At 45.4% G+C, this 23200-nt stretch overlaps 1 protein-coding gene across 1 annotated transcript; it reads left to right on the forward strand.

Moving 5' to 3' along the window:
• Positions 1–2368: 2368 nt before the first annotated feature.
• On the forward strand, positions 2369–22996 carry LOC113137735 (zinc finger protein 791-like). Its single transcript, XM_026319562.1, has 3 exons — positions 2369–2909; positions 19946–20179; positions 22964–22996. Exons 1-3 carry the CDS (start codon positions 2472–2474, stop codon positions 22994–22996), a joined length of 705 nt encoding a protein of 234 aa, XP_026175347.1. The 5' UTR covers positions 2369–2471.
• Positions 22997–23200: the final 204 nt, after the last annotated feature.

A 23200-nucleotide genomic window follows, 5' to 3' on the forward strand; every position in this document is an offset into this window, starting at 1 on the left:
ACGTCAGGTACCGCCCCCCGCACCACTGGAGGTATCTGGGGGCCCGCTTCCTCGGCCGGGACCGCGACGCTTTCCCCTATCATGTTAGCAGCAGTGTCCCCTGCCGTCCCTACAGCAGTATCCCAGGCCGTTCCGGCAGCAGCATCCACTGTTCAAGTCTCCCTCGGATCCAACGCCGTCTCCCTCGGCTCCACCGTCGGCTCTCCCGGCCTCAACATCTCTAACCTCGCTTCCCCACAGTTCCCCGTGGCTTCTCAGCCACTGTCTCCGGTGGAGGCACGCTCTATCTGGCAGGAGTTGAAGGCTCAGTCCTTGGCACCCTGGGACTCTCTTCCACATCATGCTGCCCAACCACCTGAGCCTCGGCCCCGGGTGACTTCCCGCCGACGTTGCCGCAAGTTAAAGGGCCAGCAGCCAGAGCCAGAGCCCGAGTTCCTCCAGCAGCCCAAGCCCGAGTCCCTCCAGCAGTCCGAGCCCGAGTCCCTCCAGCAGTCCGAGCCCGAGTCTCTTCAGCAGTCCGAGCCAGAGTCTCTCCAGCAGCCAGAGCCAGAGCCCGAGTTCCTCCAGCAGCCAGAGCCACAGCCCGAGTTTCTCCAGCAGCCAGAGCCAGAGCCCGAGCTTCTCCAGCAGCCAGAGCCAGAGCCCAAGTTTCTCCAGCAGCCAGAGCCAGCGCCCGAGTTTCTCCAGCAGCCAGAGCCTGCGCCCGCGCTTCTCCAGCAGCCAGAGCCAGACCCCGAGTTTCTCCAGCAGCCAGAGCCAGAGCCCGAGTTTCTCCAGCAGCCAGAGCCACTGGGTCTCCTGCGTCTCCAGGGTCGCCAGCGTCCCCTGGGTCTCCAGCGTCTCCAGGGTCTCCAGCGTCCCCTGAGTTTCCAGCGTCCCCTGGGTTTCCTGCGTCCCCTGGGTCTCCAGCGTCCCCTGAGTCTCCAGCGTCCCCTGGATTTCCAGCGTCCCCTGAGTTTCCAGCATCCCCTGGGTTTCCTGCGTCCCCTGGGTCTCCAGCGTCCCCTGAGTCTCCAGCGTCCCCTGGATTTCCAGCGTCCCCTGGGTCTCCAGCGTCGCCAGAGCGTCCTGAGTCTCCGCCCCCACTGTGGCAACTGCCGCTGCCGCGGTCCCCGGAACCGCTACCTCCGCAGCTGCAACCGCCGTTGCCGTGTTCCCTGGAACTGCCACCTCCGCAGCTGCCCCCACAGCTGCCGCGGCCTCCGGAACCACTGCCTCCGCAGCAGATGCCGCCCCACACCATCTCCACACGGTCCCCGGTCTTCACACGGTCTCCAGTCTCCGGTCTCCACACGGTCTCCAGTCTCCAGTCTCCACATGGTCTCCACGGTCCCCAGTCCTCAGGAAGTGGGTTCGGCCCCCAGGAGTTGGCCATGGAGAGGGGGGTACTGTTACGGTTCTGCCAGGTTTTCCCCCTGGCAATCACCTCAATTCATCTCACCTGTGCACACTGACATACATGTTTTTGGACTGTGGGAAGAAACTGAAGAGAACCCGTGACTTTCACCCAAAGAAAGCTGGGATAGGCTCCAGCAGATCCCAGTGACCCTGGTTAGGAATAAGCAGGTATAGATAATGGATGGATGGATTGTTATAATTGTAGATATTTCACTAAACTTCTAAAAAAAAAGTTCTGATTATGTTATGTAAGTGTCAGGAAAATAACTTTCCTTTAATTAATTAATTACAAATAATGACAAGTGAATTTATGACGTCTTGTTGTTGCTCTGTTCTGATGAACATGTTTATAGACAACACAACATTTAGCTACATCCATTTCAACATGTTGAGTCCCATCTGTGTCTGAAGGATCTATCAGCATCCAGTGGCTGTGAAGAGCTCTAGAGCCTCCTGATGGGGTTTGGTTGCAGCTGTGCTCTGTGGACTCACTGCTTTGTGTCAGAGTAAAATTTGGTGCAGACATTATAGACATGCTGAGGGGACATATGATGTAAATGTCAGTATAACAGCCCACACAGTGACTTATTTACAGCCTTTAGACATCTGATTTATTATTTGTTTAATCCTTCACCAACTAATCTGTGTTGGATTTAGAAGGAAGTGAAACACATCATATGAACCCTCAGTGTTTGCTTTACAGTGACACCATGGACATGGTGGTCCTCATAGTTTAAGTCTTAAAACACTATACAGCCACAGTCACACAAGCACTCATCACAGAGTGGAGCCCTCACTTCCATAAATACACTTTGTTTCCAAATGAAATATTCAGTTCATACTCCAATGTGAATATAAACACCTTCTTGCATATATATCACACGTCTACAAATGTAAATAATGTGCACAAACTTTACTATTGTCACACATCATTGATTTCCACACCACGATATTGTGACAGTGACTCAAACACTGATAACACTCCCATCGAGGCCCAGTCACACACTGCTGACACTTAGCAACGGTTACTAAGGGGGCGGGGCTTCAGCTTCTGGTGACGTTTGCGTCTCAAAATGGCGGCGACAAAAACAGAACCAGAGCATGAAAACAGCGATAACTACTACAAAACCGAGATTAAAGAGGAGATCCAGGACCCAGGTTTTGTCTACAAGGACTACTACAAACATGAAATTAAAGAGGAGAGTCAGGACCTAGGTTCCGTCTACCAGGACTACTACAAACATGAAATTAAAGAGGAGAGTCAGGACCCGGATTTTATCGACCACGACCACCACAAGAGCGAAACAATGGAAGAAAACCAGGATCCAGGTTTTGTCATCCAGGATCACAACAAAGGCGCATTTAAAGAGGAGGATCAGGATCCGGATTTTGCCGAACTGGACGAATACAGGGGTGGAATAAAGGACCAAGAACACACAGGTCAAGATTTCATCGACCCAGACCGCCTGACCAACGAGGCCGACTCGTCCTCTGGTCCCAGGGATCAGCAGGTCAGTGTTCAGGACTTAATAGATGGAAAACTGAGGTCAAGTCAGTTTGACAGGTGTTTGTTTATTTGAGTAATGGTTTTCTATATTTTAGTTTTAAGTTTATCTTTCAAATCATTGTTTCCAGATGAGTTTATAGCAGGACAGACACACAAAATAAAGTATTTACTCCTTCTAAAGAGTATAAATAAATAAATAAATAGTTTATGTTAAAATATACAGCATCTCATCATCGCCTCAAAATAACACACAGCCATTAATGTCTAAACCGCTGGCAACAAAAGTGAGGACAAAATGTCCAAATTGGGCCCAAAGTGTCAATATTTTGTGTGACCACCATTATTTCCCAGCACTGCCATAACCCTCTTGGGCATGGAGTTCACCAGAGCTTCACAGGTTGCCACTGGAATCCTCTTCCACTCCTCCATGATGACATCACAGAGCTGGTGGATGTTAGAGACTTTGCACTCCTCTACCTTCCGTTTGAGGATGCCCCGCAGATGCTCAATAGGATTTAGGTCTGGAGACATGCTTGGCCAGTCCATTACCTTTACTCTCAGCTTCTTTAGCAAAGCAGTGGTCATCTTGGACGTGCGTTTGGGGTCGTTATCATGCTGGAATACTGCCCTGTGGTCCAGTCTCTGAAGGGAGGGGATCATGCTCTGCTTCATTATGTCACAGTACATGTTGGCATTCATTGTTCCCTCAATGAACTGTAGCTTCCCAGTGCTGGCAGCACTCATGCAGCCCCAGACCATGACACTCCCACCACCATGCTTCACTGTAGGCAAGACACACTTTTCTTTGTCCTCCTCACCTGGTTGCCGCCAGACACGCTTGACACCATCTGAACCAAATAAGTTTATCTTGGTCTCATCAGACCACGGGACCACAGACCTCCAGTAAGCCATGTCCTTAGTCTGCTTGTCTTCAGCAAACTGTTTGCGGGCTTTCTTGTGCATCATCTTTGGAAGAGGTTTCCTTCTGGGACGACAGCCATGCAGACCAATTTGATGCAGTGTGCAGCGTATGGCACCGGGGAGGGAAAATGGCTAATTGGGCCCAATTTGGACATTTTCACTTAGGGGTGTACTCACTTTTTTACTCACTTTTGTTACCAGCGGTTTAGACATTAATGGCATTATACAAGCTGTACACTCACTACTTTACATTGTAGCAAAGTGTCATTTCTTCAGTGTTGTCACATGAAAAGATATAATAAACTATTTACAAAAATGTGAGGGGTGTACTCACTTCTGTGAGATACTGTACCTTCATTTCAATCCAGAGTATAAAAAAGGTCAGTTTCTTTATGGGACATCCAATACTATATATAGTAAGGCAAGGCAAGGCAAATTTATTTGTATAGCACCATTCATACACTACGCAATTCAAAGTGCTTTACAAGGCATATAATTACGTTAAAAGCATTGAAAAGAGCCTCTAAAAACAAAGACATTTAACATAAAATAAATTTAAATCAAAGTAAATTAAAATAAGACATAAAAGCACATTAAGAAAACAAGGAGGAACAATTATTTGAAGGCAGCAGTAAACAACAGTGTTTTCTGTCCTGATTTGAATGAGCTGACAGTTTGAGCAGACCTCAGGTGTTCAGGAAGTTTGTTCCACAAGTGAGGAGCACAATAACTGAATGCTGCTTCACTTTGTTTGGTTCTGGTTCTAAGAACACACAGTAGACCTGTCCCAGATGACCTGAGGGGTCTGGAAACCTCATAGGGAATTAATACATCTTGAATATATTTTGGTCCACAACCTTTTAGTGCTTTATAAACTAGCAATAAGATTTTAAAATCTATCCTTTGACTAACGGGAAGCCAGTGTAGTGACCTAAGAACTGGTGTGATATGGTCCAGTTTCCTGGTGTTTGTAAGGACTCTGGCAGCAGCATTCTGGATTAGCTGCAGCTGCCTGATTGACTTTTTGCTAAGACCTGTGAACAAGCCATTACAATAATCTAACCTACTGAAGATAAATGCATGAACAGGTTTTTATGCATCTTGTTTAGACAGAAAACCTTTTATTCTAGCAATGTTTTTCAGGTGGTAATAGGAAGATTTAATGATGGATTTTATGTGGTTGTTAAAATTCAGGTCTGAGTCAATGATTACACCAAGGTTTCTTGCTTGATTTGTAGCTTTCAATGACATTGAATCAAGGAGAGCAATGACCTTTCATTTTTGGGGCCAAAAACAATCATTTCTGTCTTGTCTGTATTGAGCTGGAGAAAATTCTGGCACATCCATTCTTTGACTTGATTAATACACTCACATATTGAAATTAGAGGACGATAATCATGAGATGATACTGATATATAATGTTGGGTGTCATCTGCATAGATATGGTAGTCAATGTTGTAGTATTCCATAATCTGAGCAAGGGGCAGCATGTAGATATTGAATAAGAGAAGACCAAGAATAGACCCCATTTTTATTTTTTCCCTCAGACTCATAATTACCAAGTGAGACAAAATAGTCTCTATCTTGTAAGTATGATTCTAGCCAATTTAACACTGTGCCAGTAACTCCCACCCACGTTTCTAGTCTATCAAGCAGCACATCATGATCAACTGTGTCAAATGCAGCACTGAGATCCAGTAGTACTAAAACAGAGATTTTGGATTCATCATTATTCAAATGTAAATAATTTAAAATTTTAATAAGTGCAGTCTCAGTTCTGTGGTGTGCGCAGAATCCAGACTGAAGTGCATTAAAAAGATTGTTTTGCACCATAAATCTGTGAATTTGTTGAGAAACTACTTTTTCAATTATTTTTCCCAAAAATGGAAGATTTGATATTGGCCTGTAGTTACTTACTGCTGAAGCATCTAGATTAGGCTTTTTAAGAAGAGGTTTTATAACAGCAGTTTTTAAGACCTGGGGAAACTGCCCTGACTGAAGAGAACTATCTGCAATACATCTGGAGCTAAGCTGTTAAAAACATTTTTTAAAAAAATTGTTTGTAAAATATCAAGGCAGCATGATGTAGATTTTAATTGTAGAAGCGTTTCTGCCGGAGCTCTATGATCAAGGAGATCAAAATGTTCTAGATTCACTGGAGAACAAGGAGGCACAGGTGATATTGTCATGTTCCTTGGACTGCAGCTCGATATAGTTTGTCTTGTCTTTGATATTTTGTCTGTGAAAAAAGCTGCAAAATCATTGCATGACTTTTTGGACCGCAGTTCAAAAGGAAGAGAGGGTGCTGGGTTTGTGAGTCTGTCTACAACAGAGAACAATGTGTATATAGTATATATACATACCTCATATGAAACCCTTTTATTTCAAAAACCATTTTGAGATATGGGACATTATTATACTTTAGAGGGCTGTAGACCCATTTCTCATAAGTAGAAGAAATGAATGGTTAGTTCTTATAGGGGACATCCAATACTATATACATACCTCATATGAAACCTGTTTACTGCAACATTTCTATGATATGTGCCATTATTCTATTTTAAAGGGCTATAAAGACCCCAGTTCTCATAAGTAGAAGAAATAAATGATTCCTTCTTACTCCTAAACTGATATTAACAAAAGCAATCACCTCCCTTAGGATGCTGGGCCTTTACAAAAGAAACTATCGATCATTTTTGGAGTTGAGTATTCTACAGAATATTTCAGCAATTACTCGAGTAATCGGATAAAATACTTTTGAATTTTTAAACAATAATTCTGGATACAATACAGTAATATTGTGTAATGCATGATAGAAACAACAGGTTACCTTGAAATGATGTTAATTTGTGTCAGCTCCGACATAAGGTAACACTTCAAATGCAAAGACGCACACACCTACACACACCTAAAATGCAAAGAGATGAAACTTAGTCCATGCTGGTATGGTAAGAGACCAACTGAAAAACTGCCTTCAAGTAGATTTTATAGAAAACAGCAAGCCCCCAAAGGCAGTGCCATTAGTTCTATTCTGCACCCTGATTATTGGCTCAGCAGTGATGAGATTGATTTTTCTTCTCACGTTATTGCAAATGAATACACAGAAATTGATGGATTTCAGTCCAAACTTTTTAGTGTATTAAAGGAGGAATTGTCACTCATTTTCACTCAAGCCACTCATTTGAATTTTATACACTGGAGGAAACCATTGGGTGACAGCAAGCAACATCTTTGCTGGTAGTAATAAGGTTTGCATTTATGATAGCTGTCGTAGCAAAAAGCACTTGGAGGAAAATCTCAGGTTAAAGCATGGCAAATTTAATCAGCAATGATCGGCTTTTATATCATTTGAACAGCATTAATTTACACATCAGTCACTCACTTGTAGATCATGCCAGCAGGATGGCATACATAATATAATTAGTGTTTTTATGACTTTTCGTCTACTTCATAATGAATACAAAGCCGTGTCAAAAGTCTTAGTTGAAGTATTAACACAGGTCACACAGGGAGGTGGCAGACATTTGTCTGTCAAGGTGTAAATTTCCCTCTCACAACCGTCCTTTTATCATTCTATGATAACTACAGCTAAAAAACAAAAGTTAAAATGGTCAGGATTTCTTAAGGCAGAGAAAAATTCAGGATGTTTTCTCAGGAATGTTAATTCACAAAGATTTTCATAACATTTCATCATTATTTTTCCCAGGAATAATGCTCAGGGCTAGACACTGATATTGTCTTCTTCATGAAAAGAAACTTCCCAATCAGAGATGTAAAGAGATACAGGGGAGGCATTGTCATTGAGTAATTTGTATCATGCCAAATCGCAATGCAATCATCTCAAGGCACTTTACAAGAACCAAACAGAAGACCCACCATATCCCTTATGAGCAAGCGCTTGGCGACAGTGGAGAGGAAAACTCCCTTTAATGGAAGAAAAAACCTCCAGCAAAACCAGGCTCAGTTTGGGCAGCCATCTGCCTTGACCAGTTGGGGTGAGTGGATAGAGGAGAGAGAAAAGAACAGCAACAATAAACAACAAATTGACACTGCAGGTTGCTGGGGCCAGTAACTGCACATCAGTGAGTCAGCAGTATACAGCTCCAGCTCGAACTTGTTTCAGCAGGAGACAGAGACAGAGACAGAGAGCACAGAAGTGTGTGGGCCCTGCCCAATCAGCACTTCTCCCCCTTCACCGAGGTGCGCAATTCAGGTGACAAATTTGACTCTCTCTGCCTTGTGGATCGTCTTCCAGGGCAGCTGTTTCCTTGTCCGGTCGGGGTGCGTCTGGGTGGGGGTTGTTGTGCGGTGTTGGAATCCTCTTACAGTGACTGGCGTGGACCCACGAAGTACGTCCCTCCACATTTACTGCTGTGTTTGTAGTCAGCAGCACCTGATGTGAATCATCTCTGCTTCCAGTGTTTCCTCTGGTGGTCCTTGATGAGCACGTAGTCAACTGGTTTGAGATCATGAAATGTGGTATCTGCAGGGCTAGACAGAGTTGCTTTCACCTGTGGACGAAGGGCTGAAAGAGAGGCTGAAAGCTTTGCACAATAGTCTAACATTGCATCTTCATGACTTCCACTCATTAGAGCTTGTTTGTTTGGACTAAGTCCTACACTAGGAGGTTTCCTAGTCCAAAAATGATTTCAAACAGACTTAGTCTGTTAGTGTATTAATCAAGTCAAACAATGGATGTGCCAGAATTTTCTCCAGCTCAATACAGACAAGACAGAAGTGATTGTTTTTGGCCCCAAAAATGAAAGGTCATTGCTCTCCTTGATTCAATGTCATTGAAAGCTACAAATCAAGCCAGAAACCTTGGTGTAATCATTGACTTTGTTCTTGTGCGCATGTAAAATAGCATGAGTGATGGTGAGTAGTGCTTGGAAAATAGTGCACAAAATAGCACAAAATAGTGCTTGGATCCATGTCAAACCTGTTTCTTCACAGCATTTTGTTAATTTGCTCCTGAGTATGCCATTCTATTGTTCTATTGCACCTGTACTCTGTGGATGATAAGAGCAATGGTATTTGAAATCAAACCCAAAGTAGTCAGACAGATCTTCTAACACTTTGTTGGCAAACCCAGGACCATTGTCACTGCTGATCTTTTTTGGAATATCTCACTGCACAATGATGTCTCTGATCATGGCTTTTGACACTGTGGATGTGTCCTGTTTGGAAGAAGGAAACACCTCTACCCACTTGCTGAACATGCAGAACATAGTCAAGCAGTATTTCTTATTCTGGCATGTTAAGAGTTCAATAAAATCAAACATCCAGTGTTGAAAAGGGCCATCAGGTGGGGGATGGCTTTGCAATGGCATTTTAATGGCACCAGAGGCATTATGTGCTGCACAGATTATACATATTCCGCAGTACTCAGCTGCATATGTAGAAAAACCCCTGGTGTACCAGTGGGTATTAACATACACTACTCACAAAAAGTTAGGGATATTCGACTTTCAGGTGAAATTTCTGGAAAATGTAAAAAAGTTCATACTACAGTGATATTATATCATGAAAGTAGGGCATTTAAGTAGAAGTATGCAATGGTAATTTCTTCCATCCATCCATTTTCTATACCTGCTTTTTCCTGAAAGCCAGGGTCACGGGGATCTGCTGGAGCCTATCCCAGCTCTCTCTTGGGCGAAAGGCAGGGGTACACCCTGGACAGGTCACCAGTCCGTCGCAGGGCCACATAGAGACACACAAAGACAAACAACCTCACACACTCACACTCACTCCTATGGGCAATTTAGATTCACCAATCAACCTAACATGCATGTTTTTGGTCTGTGGGAGGAAACCAGAGTACCATGGGTTGCGAACCCATGACCTTCTTGCTGTGAGGCAACAGCGCTAACCACTCAGCCACTATGCTGCCCGGTAATTTCTTCATCTCAAACAATTTATTGAAACAAAAGCTAACAACAGTGGTGGGTATACCTCAACAAAAAATGTCAATATCTCAATAACTTGTCAATTGTTAGGTGTCGTCTTGGTCTCATGATGTCAAAATGTGAACAGCATGATGAAGAGGACATGTTTAAATACGAACTGTCATTGAACCAGAACATTTAGTGGTCGATGGTCATGGATCAGACACTTGTTGTGATTTTTGTGGTTAATCACCTTGTTAGAGAACAGCATGTTATGCAATAAGTACTGAAACATTGAACAATTGGACATGTGCATTCAAAAGTTTAGGGAAGGTCAAATTAAGTTCAGCTGTAAAGGTTATAGTGCATTTTAGGTGCATTCCGAAATTTCAAATTTCAAAGTCAAATGTCCCTAACTTTTTGTGAGTAGTGTATGTACACATTCCCCCTTTGGATGCATGATCTTTACCATGTGCAAGCTTTGCATAGGAATGGAAATAAGCTTTAGGTAAACAAGGTTTGTTGTCAGGGCCAAGCCATATCCCTTTTTGTAATTTTGCAAGAAGAGTTGCAGGGTTTAGCACGTTACGTTTGACGGTGATGTTAGGCATTTCAAGCAAAATAGTGTGATATCTTAACCCTCTGGGGTTGACAAACGCGCCTTCGCGTTATGACGCATCTTCTCCTGATAACGCCGAAACAAACTTAAATTACTCCGTCAATTCTGATCGTACAGATAAAAGAAATATATCATTCAAATCTGTGAAGGGTCTAGTTTTAGTTGTATACCATCATAATAACAACAAAACGTTGTGCTTTTTTTAAATAAAGAAAGTTGACAGGGTGCGCTGTCTGTCTTTTCTGTCCCTGTCATTTCTCTTCACAGATGCGTAAATAAAACAACCAGAATCTCAGCGAATACTTGGCTTAGAAAAATAAGAATTATATGGCTAAGAAAGCTTGAAATGTTTTCTTTTAAATGAAACAATTTAAGTCGAAAACAAATCATCACTTTTTATTTAATCCATATGAACGTAAGGAGAAGTCCGTTTTTTCCTGTCTCATCTCATGTTGAGATGGGAGCGGGTAATGAGATCCCGCCTTGTGCTCTGTTCACTGTTCACATGTAAATAATCTCAGGTGAACCAGGTAAATATGTGCACACCCCCGAGAAATGACAAAATATCAAACTTCATCATAGAATTTACTCACTTTTTCGGCGTGTTTGGATGATGGCGCGTTACGCACGTGAAGCGGCGCTCCTTATATTCCACACAGAGACAAATAGTTTAGCTTGTCCTCAGAGTAAAAACACTGATTTTAACTCAAATGAGGATCGTTTGGCTCCTCATTGTGTTGTATTGTGTTGCACTAATCCGTCCCATCTACATTGACTGAAAGGCTCATTATGCGCGTCTTTGTCTGGTCGTTGAGTGCGTCTTTTGTGTTCTCAGGTAAATCACATGACTATTCATCCTCAGACACACCCTCTTGCATATGGCCTTTCTGGACAAAAAGTGTCTTAGAAAATTTAAATCAGTGTATTGTTTACTGTGAATGTGTGAACAAGATGACATTCACAGCACTGTGAAGTAAACACTTTAGCCTACAACATGCAGGTCTCCAAAGTCTTGTGAACCAATGTTCTGTTTGTGTTTTATGGTCTTATTTCAGTGAGTAAAAAATTGTAGTTTTTCACTAACCATGCATAAACACTTTTTTCTCAAAAACACAATACTGTATAAACTTGAAGCTCACATATTATTGTAGCCAATTTTGTGCTGATTACAGTGTTATTAGACTTTAGACATTAATATGTTTAAAAGACACTGAAAAAAGCACAAATGTCAGGACATGTCAAAATTTGTCCAGGGCCCCAAAACCCCCTTAGACCCCAGAGGGTTAAATAAAAACATGATTTGACATTTCAAGCGTTCTATGCATATTTTTCTTACTTTTATGAGGCAAGTATATGCTGAGATTTTGGTTGTTTTATTTACGTGTTTGTGAAGAGAGGTGACAGAGATGCCACAAAACGCGCTGGCATATTCGTCAACCCCAGAGGGTTAAAAGAAGATTTGGGGAAAAAATATTTTCATGTTTTTGCAGTTTGAAGCATCAGCTGTTCACCACAGAGTACTTAGCTGCAAGACATCACCTGGAGCTTGCTGAGGTTACTATGCGGCAGTGCAATAAAGTCTGCTTCAGAGGCCATTTGGCCCTCACAGTGGAAACTGTCATAGTTCCAAGACTAAGTTAAGCTAACTAAGCTGCAGGTTGAGAGTGTCTTTGTCACCATGCTGGTATACTCACTCTAACATTGGTCAATTTTCTTGGTCTTGTGGTGGTTGACAGACCAGGGTAAAACTTGGTGCCAGACTGGTTTCTCAAAGCCAAATTTGGGTAAGAGAAAAAATAATTTAGACTTAAGAGAAATTCTTTAATTTCAAATTTAAGCTAGTGCTTTAAATATGGTGCTGCACTTCATAGTTGTGTTTCTGTTTACAAGTGAAACTAGATAAAAAGTTAAATGTTAAACTAAGAAAAGCTATTGAGGTGAGGCAAGCACACGTTTTAAGAAAAATAATTTAAAATATAGCCGCAAGCGGCGATGATCGGCCCTCGCCTCGAGCGGACCGCCTCCCCCGGCGCGCCGCCCCCGCGAGCGAACCGCGTCCACGAACGAACCGCCTCCCCGAGCGAACGGCCTCCCCGAACGAAACGCCTCCCCAAGCGCCCCCGCCCTCTAAATCGACCGTCCCCCAAAAACTGGCGGACCCCCCAAAACCCCTCCCCCGAGGAGACCGCACCTCCCCAAGTAGACCACGTCATTCAGCGGACCCCCACGGAGGTCTGTGCCAAATTCGGTACAGTTCCGGCAAAGTACATGCAAGTAGATAGGGGGCGTCATCCGCACCCCCCCCCACCCCCCCCAAATAGACCACGTCATTCAGTGGACCCCCACGGAGGTCTGTGCCAAATTTGATACAGTTCTGACAAAGTAAGTGCAAGTACATAGGGGGCGCTATCCGCCCCCCCCACACCCCCCCAAGTAGACCACGTCCTTCACTGGACCCCCACGGAGGTCTGTGCCAAATCTGGTATCGTTCTGACAAAAGCTGGACATGCTTTGGTTTGAATGGCAATTTTCAAATCGTTATACAGGGGGCGCTATATGGCCTATTTGGATTTAGTTTAATCAGATGGGTCCAGGGCAGCAGGGACTACAATTTATCAATTGGTCCGATTCCAATCCGACAATGCGTGTGAGAGTTATTACAAGTTGAAGAAACGGCGGCGAGCCAAAAGCCTAGGCCAAATTGCCGCGCCCGCCAAAGGAAAACCGTAATACTTATTCAAAGAATTTGGATAACTTTTGCAGCCCCATGGGTCTAGGTGACGCTGGCCAAAAATGAGCTTGATCGGTCAAAAGCCCAAGGAGGAGTTCGAAAGAATACGAGGTGAGCAAAATCAACGAACTCAATGACCTCGAGATAAACCCCCAGCTGGTGGACTTCCTGTCGGTCACACGACCGGGACACAATAAGCTTTTTTGCCTGGCCTGACATGAAGAAGATGTGTGCCAGTTTTTGCGACTGTACGATGAAAAAAGTGTCACTTGACCTCCCATAGGCCCAATGTATCTCGACCTCTGTCGGGGGCGCCGCAGAGCCATTCTTTTGAGGTTGTTTATGAAACCCATAAAATATCAAATTATGACGCGATTCTGAGGGGGGTGCAAATTTTGGTGAGTTTTCACACACGTTCAGGAGGTCAAATAAGGCTGTAAACGCTTCTTCATCCCTTGCCCATTGAGCGATTATAATAGTCCCTGCGCTGGGACCTCGGTCCTTGCTCGGGCCTAATAAGAAAAATCCTAACAATTTCCAGGCCCACGGCCACCTGCCAATCATGACATATACATTTTCTGAAAGGTCTAACGCCCAGTAACGTCATGGTGTGGTGCAGGAACACACTAGACGATGCCTGAAACCGCCCCCCCTGCTTATTCATCCTTTGCCCGTGGAGCGATTATAATAGTCCCTGCGCTGGGACCTCGGTCCTTGCTCGGGCCTAAAAATTACAAAATATATAGATGAGATATAACACAAAAATATAGCCGCAAGCGGCGATGATCGGCCCTCGCCTCGAGCGGACCGCCTCCCCCGGCGCGGCGCCCCCGAGCGAACCGCGTCCCCCAGCGAGCCGCGTCCACGAACGAACCGCCTCCCCCAGCAAACGGCCTCCCCGAATGAAACGCCTCCCCAAGCGCCAACGCCATCTCAATTGACCTTCCCCCAAAAATCGGCGCCCCCCCCAAATCCGCTCCGCCAAGGAGACCGCACCTCCCCAAGTAGACCACGTCATCCAGTGGACCACCACGGAGGTCTGTGTCAAATTCGGTACAGTTCTGACAAAATAAGTGCAAATACATAGGGGGCACCATCCGCCCCCCCCCACACCCCGCCAAGTAGACCATGTCCTCTCCTAGAGCCCCGCGGAAGTCTGTGGCAAATTTAGAACAGTTCTGACAAAGTAAGTGCAACTGCATAGGGGGCGCCATCCGCCCCCCCCACACCCCCCCCCCCAAGTAGACCAGGTCATTCAGTGGACCCCCACGGAGGTCTGTGCCAAATTTGATACAGTTCTGACAAAGTAAGTGCAACTGCATAGGGGGCGCTATCCCCCCCCAAGTAGACCATGCCCTTTACTGGACCCCCACGGATGTCTGTGCCAAATCTGGTACCGTTCTGACAAAAGCTGGACAAAGTAAGTGCAAGTACATAGGTGGCGCTATCCGCACCCCCCCACACCCCCCCCCAAATAGACCACGTGCTTTAGTGGACCCCCGTGGAGGTCCGTGCCAAATTTGATACATTTCTGACAAAGTAAGCCCAAGTCACAGGCCTGTAGATCTTTAATTTTAAAACTCCCTTTGAAAAGCAATGCTGGATGTCACAGAAAGTGTGGAAAATAGAGCTCTGCCTCCATCTGGTGGCAGAACTGAGGATGTGCTCCCAAACAACACTGAAGTCAAAAGTCCCATAGGAAATTAATGGTGGGTTTGTGTCATCTCCAAGGCAACAGCGTGGAAAATAGAGCATGGCTCTCATTGGTTTTTTGCTCAGAATGGCCTAAAGGATTTGTGTGCAAACTTTGGTCCATTTCTGACAAACTAAATGTGTATTTCTCAATACAAATTTCTCCAAATATTCACATTGTTATATAGGGGGCGCTATAGGGCCTACAGTGATTTTGTTCAATCACCTGGACTCAGGCCCCCGGGGTCTACAATTCATCAATTGGTCCGATTCCAATCCGACCATGCGTGTGAGAGTTATTACACGTTGAAGAACTGGCGGCGAGCCAAAAGCCTAGGCCAAATTGCAGCGCCCGCCAAAGGAAAACCGTAATACTTATTCAAAGAATTTGGATAACTTTTGCAGCCCCATGGGTCTAGGTGACGCCGGCCAAAGATGAGCTCGATCGGTCAAAAGCCCAAGGAGGAGTTCGAAAGAATACGAGGTGAGCAAAATCAACGAACTCAATGACCTCCAGATAAACCCCCAGCTGGTGGACTTCCTGTCGGTCACACGACCTGGACACAATAAGCTTTCTTGCTTGGCCTGACATGAAGAATAAACATGCCAAAGCCGGCGACCGTACGATGAAAAAAGTGTCACATGACCTCCCATAGGCCCAATGTATCTCGACCTCTGTCGGGGGCGCCGCAGAGCCATTCTTTTTAGGTCGTTTATGAAACCCATAAAATATCAAATTGTGACGCGATTCTGAGGGTGGTGCAAATTTTGGTGAGTTTTCACACACATTCAGGGGGTCAAATAAGGCTGTAAAGGTCAAAGAAGAATAATAACAAAAAAAAAAAAAAAATAATAATAATAATCCTAGCAGTTTCCAGGCCCACGGCCGCGCGACAGCGACACACTATACATTTTCGGAAACGTCTAACGCCCAGTAACGTCATGGTGGGGTGCGGGGAGACAGAAAATGATGCCAGAAACCGCCCCCCCCGCTTATTCGTCCCTTGCCCATTCAGCGATTATAATAGTCCCTGCGCTGGGACCTTGGTCCCTGCTCGGGCCTAAAAATATAGCCGCAAGCGGCGATGATCGGCCCTCGCCTCGAGCGGACCGCCTCCCCCGGCGCGGCGCCCCCGAGCGAACCGCGTCCCCCAGCGAGCCGCGTCCACGAACGAACCGCCTCCCCCAGCAAACGGCCTCCCCGAATGAAACGCCTCCCCAAGCGCCAACGCCATCTCAATTGACCTTCCCCCAAAAATCGGCGCCCCCCCCAAATCCGCTCCGCCAAGGAGACCGCACCTCCCCAAGTAGACCACGTCATCCAGTGGACCACCACGGAGGTCTGTGTCAAATTCGGTACAGTTCTGACAAAATAAGTGCAAATACATAGGGGGCGCCATCCGCCCCCCCCACACCCCGCCAAGTAGACCATGTCCTCTCCTAGAGCCCCGCGGAAGTCTGTGGCAAATTTAGTACAGTTCTGACAAAGTAAGTGCAACTGCATAGGGGGCGCCATCCGCCCCCCCCACACCCCCCCCCCAAGTAGACCAGGTCATTCAGTGGACCCCCACGGAGGTCTGTGCCAAATTTGATACAGTTCTGACAAAGTAAGTGCAACTGCATAGGGGGCGCTATCCCCCCCCAAGTAGACCATGCCCTTTACTGGACCCCCACGGATGTCTGTGCCAAATCTGGTACCGTTCTGACAAAAGCTGGACAAAGTAAGTGCAAGTACATAGGTGGCGCTATCCGCACCCCCCCACACCCCCCCCCAAATAGACCACGTGCTTTAGTGGACCCCCGTGGAGGTCCGTGCCAAATTTGGTACATTTCTGACAAAGTAAGCCCAAGTCACAGGCCTGTAGATCTTTAATTTTAAAACTCCCTTTGAAAAGCAATGCTGGATGTCACAGAAAGTGTGGAAAATAGAGCTCTGCCTCCATCTGGTGGCAGAACTGAGGATGTGCTCCCAAACAACACTGAAGTCAAAAGTCCCATAGGAAATTAATGGTGGGTTTGTGTCATCTCCAAGGCAACAGCGTGGAAAATAGAGCATGGCTCTCATTGGTTTTTTGCTCAGAATGGCCTAAAGGATTTGTGTGCAAACTTTGGTCCATTTCTGACAAACTAAATGTGTATTTCTCAATACAAATTTCTCCAAATATTCACATTGTTATATAGGGGGCGCTATAGGGCCTACAGTGATTTTGTTCAATCACCTGGACTCAGGCCCCCGGGGTCTACAATTCATCAATTGGTCCGATTCCAATCCGACCATGCGTGTGAGAGTTATTACACGTTGAAGAACTGGCGGCGAGCCAAAAGCCTAGGCCAAATTGCAGCGCCCGCCAAAGGAAAACCGTAATACTTATTCAAAGAATTTGGATAACTTTTGCAGCCCCATGGGTCTAGGTGACGCCGGCCAAAGATGAGCTCGATCGGACAAAAGCCCAAGGAGGAGTTCGAAAGAATACGAGGTGAGCAAAATCAACGAACTCAATGACCTCCAGATAAACCCCCAGCTGGTGGACTTCCTGTCGGTCACACGACCTGGACACAATAAGCTTTCTTGCTTGGCCTGACATGAAGAATAAACATGCCAAAGCCGGCGACCGTACGATGAAAAAAGTGTCACATGACCTCCCATAGGCCCAATGTATCTCGACCTCTGTCGGGGGCGCCGCAGAGCCATTCTTTTTAGGTCGTTTATGAAACCCATAAAATATCAAATTGTGACGCGATTCTGAGGGTGGTGCAAATTTTGGTGAGTTTTCACACACATTCAGGGGGTCAAATAAGGCTGTAAAGGTCAAAGAAGAATAATAACAAAAAAAAAATATAGCCGCAAGCGGCGATGATCGGCCCTCGCCTCGAGCGGACCGCCTCCCCCGGCGCGCCGCCCCCCGCGAGCGAACCGCGTCCCCCAGCGAGCCGCGTCCACGAAGGAACCGCCTCCCCCAGCGAACGGCCTCCCCGAACGAAACGCCTCCCCAAACGCCCCCGCACTCCGAATCGACCGTCCCCCAAAAATCGGCGGCCCCCCCAAAACCCCTCCCCCGAGGAGACCGCACCTCCCCAAGTGGACCATGTCATTCAGTGGACCCCCACGGAGGTCTGTGTCAAATTTGGTACAGTTCTGACAAAGTAAGTGCAAGTACATAGGGGGCGCCATCCGGCCCCCCCACAGCCCCCCCAAATAGACCAAGTGCTTCAGTGGACCCCCACGGAGGTCTGTGCCAAATTTGATACAGTTCTGACAAAGTAAGTGCAACTGCATAGGGGGCGCTATCCGCCCCCCCCACACTCCCCCCCAAGTAGACCATGTGCTTTACTGGACCTCCACGGATGTCTGTGCCAAATCTGGTACCGTTCTGACAAAAGCTGGACAAAGTAAGTGCAACTGCATAGGGGGCGCTATCCGCCCCCCCCACACCCCCCCAAGTAGACCATGTCCTTTACTGGACCCCCACGGAGGTCTGTGCCAAATCTGGTACCGTTCTGACAAAAGCTGGACATTTTGCAAAATTCCCATAGGAAACGAATGGCGAGATCTGGTCACCGCCAAGGCAACCACATGCAAAATAGGGCACGGGTCTGATCGGCTTTTAGGATCAGGACGCCCTAAAGGACATGTGTGCCAAATCTGGTACAATTCTGACAAAGTAAATGGTTTGGTTTGAATGGCAATTTTCAAATCGTTATACAGGGGGCGCTATAGGGCCTATTTCGATTCAGTTTAATCAGATGGGTCCAGGGCGGCGGGGACTACAATTCATCAATTGGTCCGATTCCAATCCGACCATGCGTGTGAGAGTTATTACATGTTGAAGAACTGGCGGCGAGCCAAAAGCCTAGGCCAAATTGCCGCGCCCGCCAATGGAAAACCGTAATACTTATTCAAAGAATTTGGATAACTTTTGCAGCCCCATGGGTCTAGGTGACGCCGGCCAAAGATGAGCTCGATCGGTCAAAAGCCCAAGGAGGAGTTCGAAAGAATACGAGGTCAGCAAAATCAATGAACTCAATGACCTCGAGATAAACCCCCAGCTGGTGGACTTCCTGTCGGTCACACGACCTGGACACGATAAGCTTTCTTGCTTGGCCTATCATGAAGAATAAACATGCCAAAGCTGGTGACTGTACAATGAAAAAAGTGTCACATGACCTCCCATAGGCCCAATGTATCTCGACCTCTGTCGGGGGCGCCGCAGAGCCATTCTTTTGAGGTCGTTTATGAAACCCATAAAATATCAAATTTTCACGCGATTCTGAGGGGCCTGCAAATTTTGGTGAGTTTTCACACACGTTCAGGGGGTCAAATTTGAGGTTGAATCGGTAAAAATAGAATAATAAAAAAAAAAAAAAAAAAAAAATAATAATAATCCTAACGATTTCCAGGCCCACGGCCGCGCGGCAGCGACACACTATACATTTTCGGAAAGGTCTAACACCCAGTAACGTCATGGTGGGGTGTGGGGAGACAGTAGAGGAAGCCAGAAACCGCCCCCCCCGCTTATTCGTCCCTTGCCCATTGAGCAATTATAATAGTCCCTGCGCTGGGACCTCGGTCCTTGCTCGGGCCTAATAAAAAATAATAATAATAATCCTAGCAGTTTCCAGGCCCACGGCCGCGCGACAGCGACACACTATACATTTTCGGAAACGTCTAACGCCCAGTAACGTCATGGTGGGGTGCGGGGAGACAGAAAATGATGCCAGAAACCGCCCCCCCCGCTTATTCGTCCCTTGCCCATTCAGCGATTATAATAGTCCCTGCGCTGGGACCTTGGTCCCTGCTCGGGCCTAAAAAAAAAAAAATAATAATAATCCTAGCAGTTTCCAGGCCCACGGCCGCGCGACAGCGACACACTATACATTTTCGGAAACGTCTAACGCCCAGTAACGTCATGGTGGGGTGCGGGGAGACAGAAAATGATGCCAGAAACCGCCCCCCCCGCTTATTCGTCCCTTGCCCATTCAGCGATTATAATAGTCCCTGCGCTGGGACCTTGGTCCCTGCTCGGGCCTAATTACAATTGAATGAAATAGACTCTGGATGTTATAGAACCCCAAGGAAACAACAGTTTTCATGATGTTCATGTTTCATGTTGTAAATGTCATTTGTGGTTTTAGATTTTTCTATCATGTAATTTCATATCTTTTCTCCATTTTCTCTTCTTTTTTACAAATAGAAAAGAAGAAAGGGAGTCAACAAGACCTTCACAACGTTGCAGAGTTTACAGATTAATAAACATGTTCACACTGAAGAGAAACCATTCAGCTGTGACCAATGTGGACCAATGTTCAACATGGCACCTCATGGCAAAGAACTCTCAGAGGATCTGAAAAAAAGAATTGTTGCTCTACATAAAGATGGCCTAGGCTATAAGACGATTGCCAAGACCCAAAAACTGAGCTGCAGCACGGTGGCCAAGACCATACAGCGGTTTAACAGGACAGGTTCCACTCAGAACAGGCCTCGCCATGGTCGACCAAAGAAGTTGAGTGAAGTTGAGTTGAGTCATATCCAGAGGTTGTCTTTGGGAAATAGACGTATGAGTGCTGCCAGCATTGCTGCAGAGGTACAAGGGGTGGGGGGTCAGCCTGTCAGTGCTCAGACCATACGCCGCACACTTCATCAAATTGGTCTGCATGGCTGTCGTCCCAGAAGGAAGCCTCTTCTAAAGATGATGCACAAGAAAGCCCACAAACAGTTTGCTGTAGACAAGCAGACTAAGGACATGGATTAGTGGTACCATGTCCTGTGGTCTGATGAGACCAAGATAAACTTATTTGGTTCAGATGGTGTCAAGCGTGTCTGGTGGCAACCAGGTGAGGAGAACAAAGAAAAGTGTCTTGCCTACAGTCAAGCATTGTGGTGGGAGTATCATGGTCTGGGGCTGCATGAGTGCTTCCAGCACTGGGAAGCTACAGTTCATTGAGGGAACCATGAATGCCAACATGTACTGTGACATACTGAAGCAGAGCATGATCCCCTCCCTTCGGAGACTGGACCACAGGGCAGTATTCCAGCATGATAACGACCCCAAAAACACCTCCAAGATGACCACTGCTTTGCTAAAGAACATGAAAAGATATAATAAACTATTTGCAAAAATGTGAGGGGTGTACTCACTTCTGTGAGATACTGTATATCCTAACCTGTATAACTAACCTTCCCAAGAAGACCCTCTAATGAAAATCATTGTTTTATCTTCTTAAGTGCTGTTAATAGACATAGGTTTTGCACTCTAACACCACGTTTAATTGTTTCTGACTTATTGCAATTCCTACAAAATCCTGTTGGATGCTTCCCAATGTTATGTAGAGTGTTATTTAATCCTGTATGTCCTATTCTTAATCCTGTTATGATGCTTTCTTCCTGTTGATTCCAGCCCCCAATTTTTCCTTTTCCTACCTGTGTCTGTATACTGTATAAACATCTTTCTGTTTCACTACTATCGCAATGTTCTTGTCAATTTTTGTTCATTTGTGAACAGTGTGGGATATATTACCTTTATTTCATTATATCGTAAGGCATAAGGCATTATTACAGTTATAGTCATGAAGCATTTGGTATGTGCAAAACAGCAGCAAGCTTAGATATAAACATGTTTTTTTAGTAATTGTAAGGTTTCTCACAGTGCAAGAGTGCACTAGACATAACATCAGATAGGATGTGCCTGTTGCTTTTGTTGTTGTACTTGGTCTTACAGGGCAGGTTGACCTCTGCCTGGAGGCATAGCAACAGTGATACCTCAGGTCATCCCACCGTTCTCAACCTATGGCAGAGGAACACGCGAACTTCCTAAAGATTGCACATTTCATTTTGTAATATTATCACTGGGTCAGAGAAAGACAGGAGTCAGACTTCGTGAACTGACAGAGAACACTGTTGGTGTTAGGGACAGTCTGACCCAGAGCTCTGTAACTGCTTTATTCAGTGTGTTTTCATAAACGGACTATTTGAGACCATATTTATCGCCTCTGCTTCATCGATCAAACGAAAACGCGGAACTGAGGGAGAAAATTCCAGTTCCAACAACAGATAAATCACTTCAGCCTTACTAAGAGGAGCCTGTAATCCTATATCCTGTCTTTTCAAGGCTTGTTTATTCAGTGCATTCACCTTCTCATTTCTACACCTACATGAGCTGGAACCCAACTGGGATTTATGGAATTTTTCACGACATGTTTTAGGTCTTGCAGCTTTAGCTTGTTGTATGTGGCCATTTAACTGCTCATTGTTAGAATTTTGTTTAGTTTCCCTAAAATTTGTTTTGATGAGCTTTTAACTGACTTTCTGCTGATTATGTGGATGTATTGAATGTGTATATTGCTACAAATGTCTCATGTCTAGTGTTGTAAAAACACAACACGCAACCTTTGGATCAGGAGTCAGACACACAACACACACAACCACTGTGCTAGACAGCCTTCTGCTATGTAGTCCTTCTTTAAATCAGTGAGACCAAACAGGACATGCTACAGATGTGCATGCTCCTAATGATCAATACATCACTGGTAACTTCTACAGACTCCTATGATAATAGCAGCAAGTTAAGGTAAGGCCTTAGTCTACTTAGCCTTCCATTTTAAAGATCACTGTGTGAATTTCAGCGTGGTCAGTACACCACACTTTTGATGTTATAACATCCTAAAAAGAAGCAAACACATTGACCCTGACAGTAGTTGACCACACAGCCTTCTGATCTGGAGTCAGACGTGCTACCGTTGCACCACAGAGTCCACTGCAAAGACCAGTGTGTTCACTGGTCATCTAAAGTAGTGAATTCTACATACTCCTATAGTTTTGGCAACAGCTTGGCTAAGGCTTCAAGCTATTGAACCCTCTGTTTAGGTGATTTCCTCAATGTGGAATAACCTGTGGTTAACAAGCCACACAACATGTCAAACACAGAGGATCCCCAATATGAATTGAATACACAACCTTCTGATCTGGAGTCAGACACAAATTAAACAAAACAAATTAATTTATACAGCTTTATTTCTATTGTTCACCCTTCTTTGTCCTTTCCTACTCCATTTTACTTTTCTTTGCTCTGTTTCAGTCTTCCCTCTTTTTTCTTTTAACGCAGATTTAATTCCTTCAGTTCTTCCTTCCTGCTAAAAACTTCCTTCACTACACTTTCTCCTTGTATATTAGTGTGACACTTCTTTGTTTAACAATTTTCTTCCTATGTGCCAAGACAGACACTGTTGAACTGTTGCTAGAGAGATAGACCACAGGTGTGTTTGGCTACTAGTCACAAATGTTATTGTCTGGGTAATACTGTCATTACCTTTTCCTAACCTGCACACCAGTGGAAAGACCAGGGAAAATATTATAAATTTGCATTTTGAGTTGGTGGATCGTTACCAGGTTGTAAGTAGTGCTGCAAAATGCCAAAAGAAGATACAGGAGCAAGAGATAAGAAATTGACTCA

Source organism: Mastacembelus armatus, unplaced genomic scaffold, assembly GCF_900324485.2.
Source record: "Mastacembelus armatus unplaced genomic scaffold, fMasArm1.2, whole genome shotgun sequence".
NCBI classification, from domain to species: domain Eukaryota; kingdom Metazoa; phylum Chordata; class Actinopteri; order Synbranchiformes; family Mastacembelidae; genus Mastacembelus; species Mastacembelus armatus.

Excerpts from the sequence above, each read along its gene's own strand:
- LOC113137735 (XM_026319562.1), top strand. The coding sequence starts at position 2,472 with ATGGCGGCGACAAAAACAGAACCAGAGCATGAAAACAGCGATAACTAC. Across the intron at positions 2,910-19,945 it reads CTGGTCCCAGGGATCAGCAG|AAAAGAAGAAAGGGAGTCAA; the intron begins GTCAGTGTTCAG and ends TTTTACAAATAG. Across the intron at positions 20,180-22,963 it reads AAAAACTGAGCTGCAGCACG|ACAGACACTGTTGAACTGTT; the intron begins GTGGCCAAGACC and ends CTATGTGCCAAG.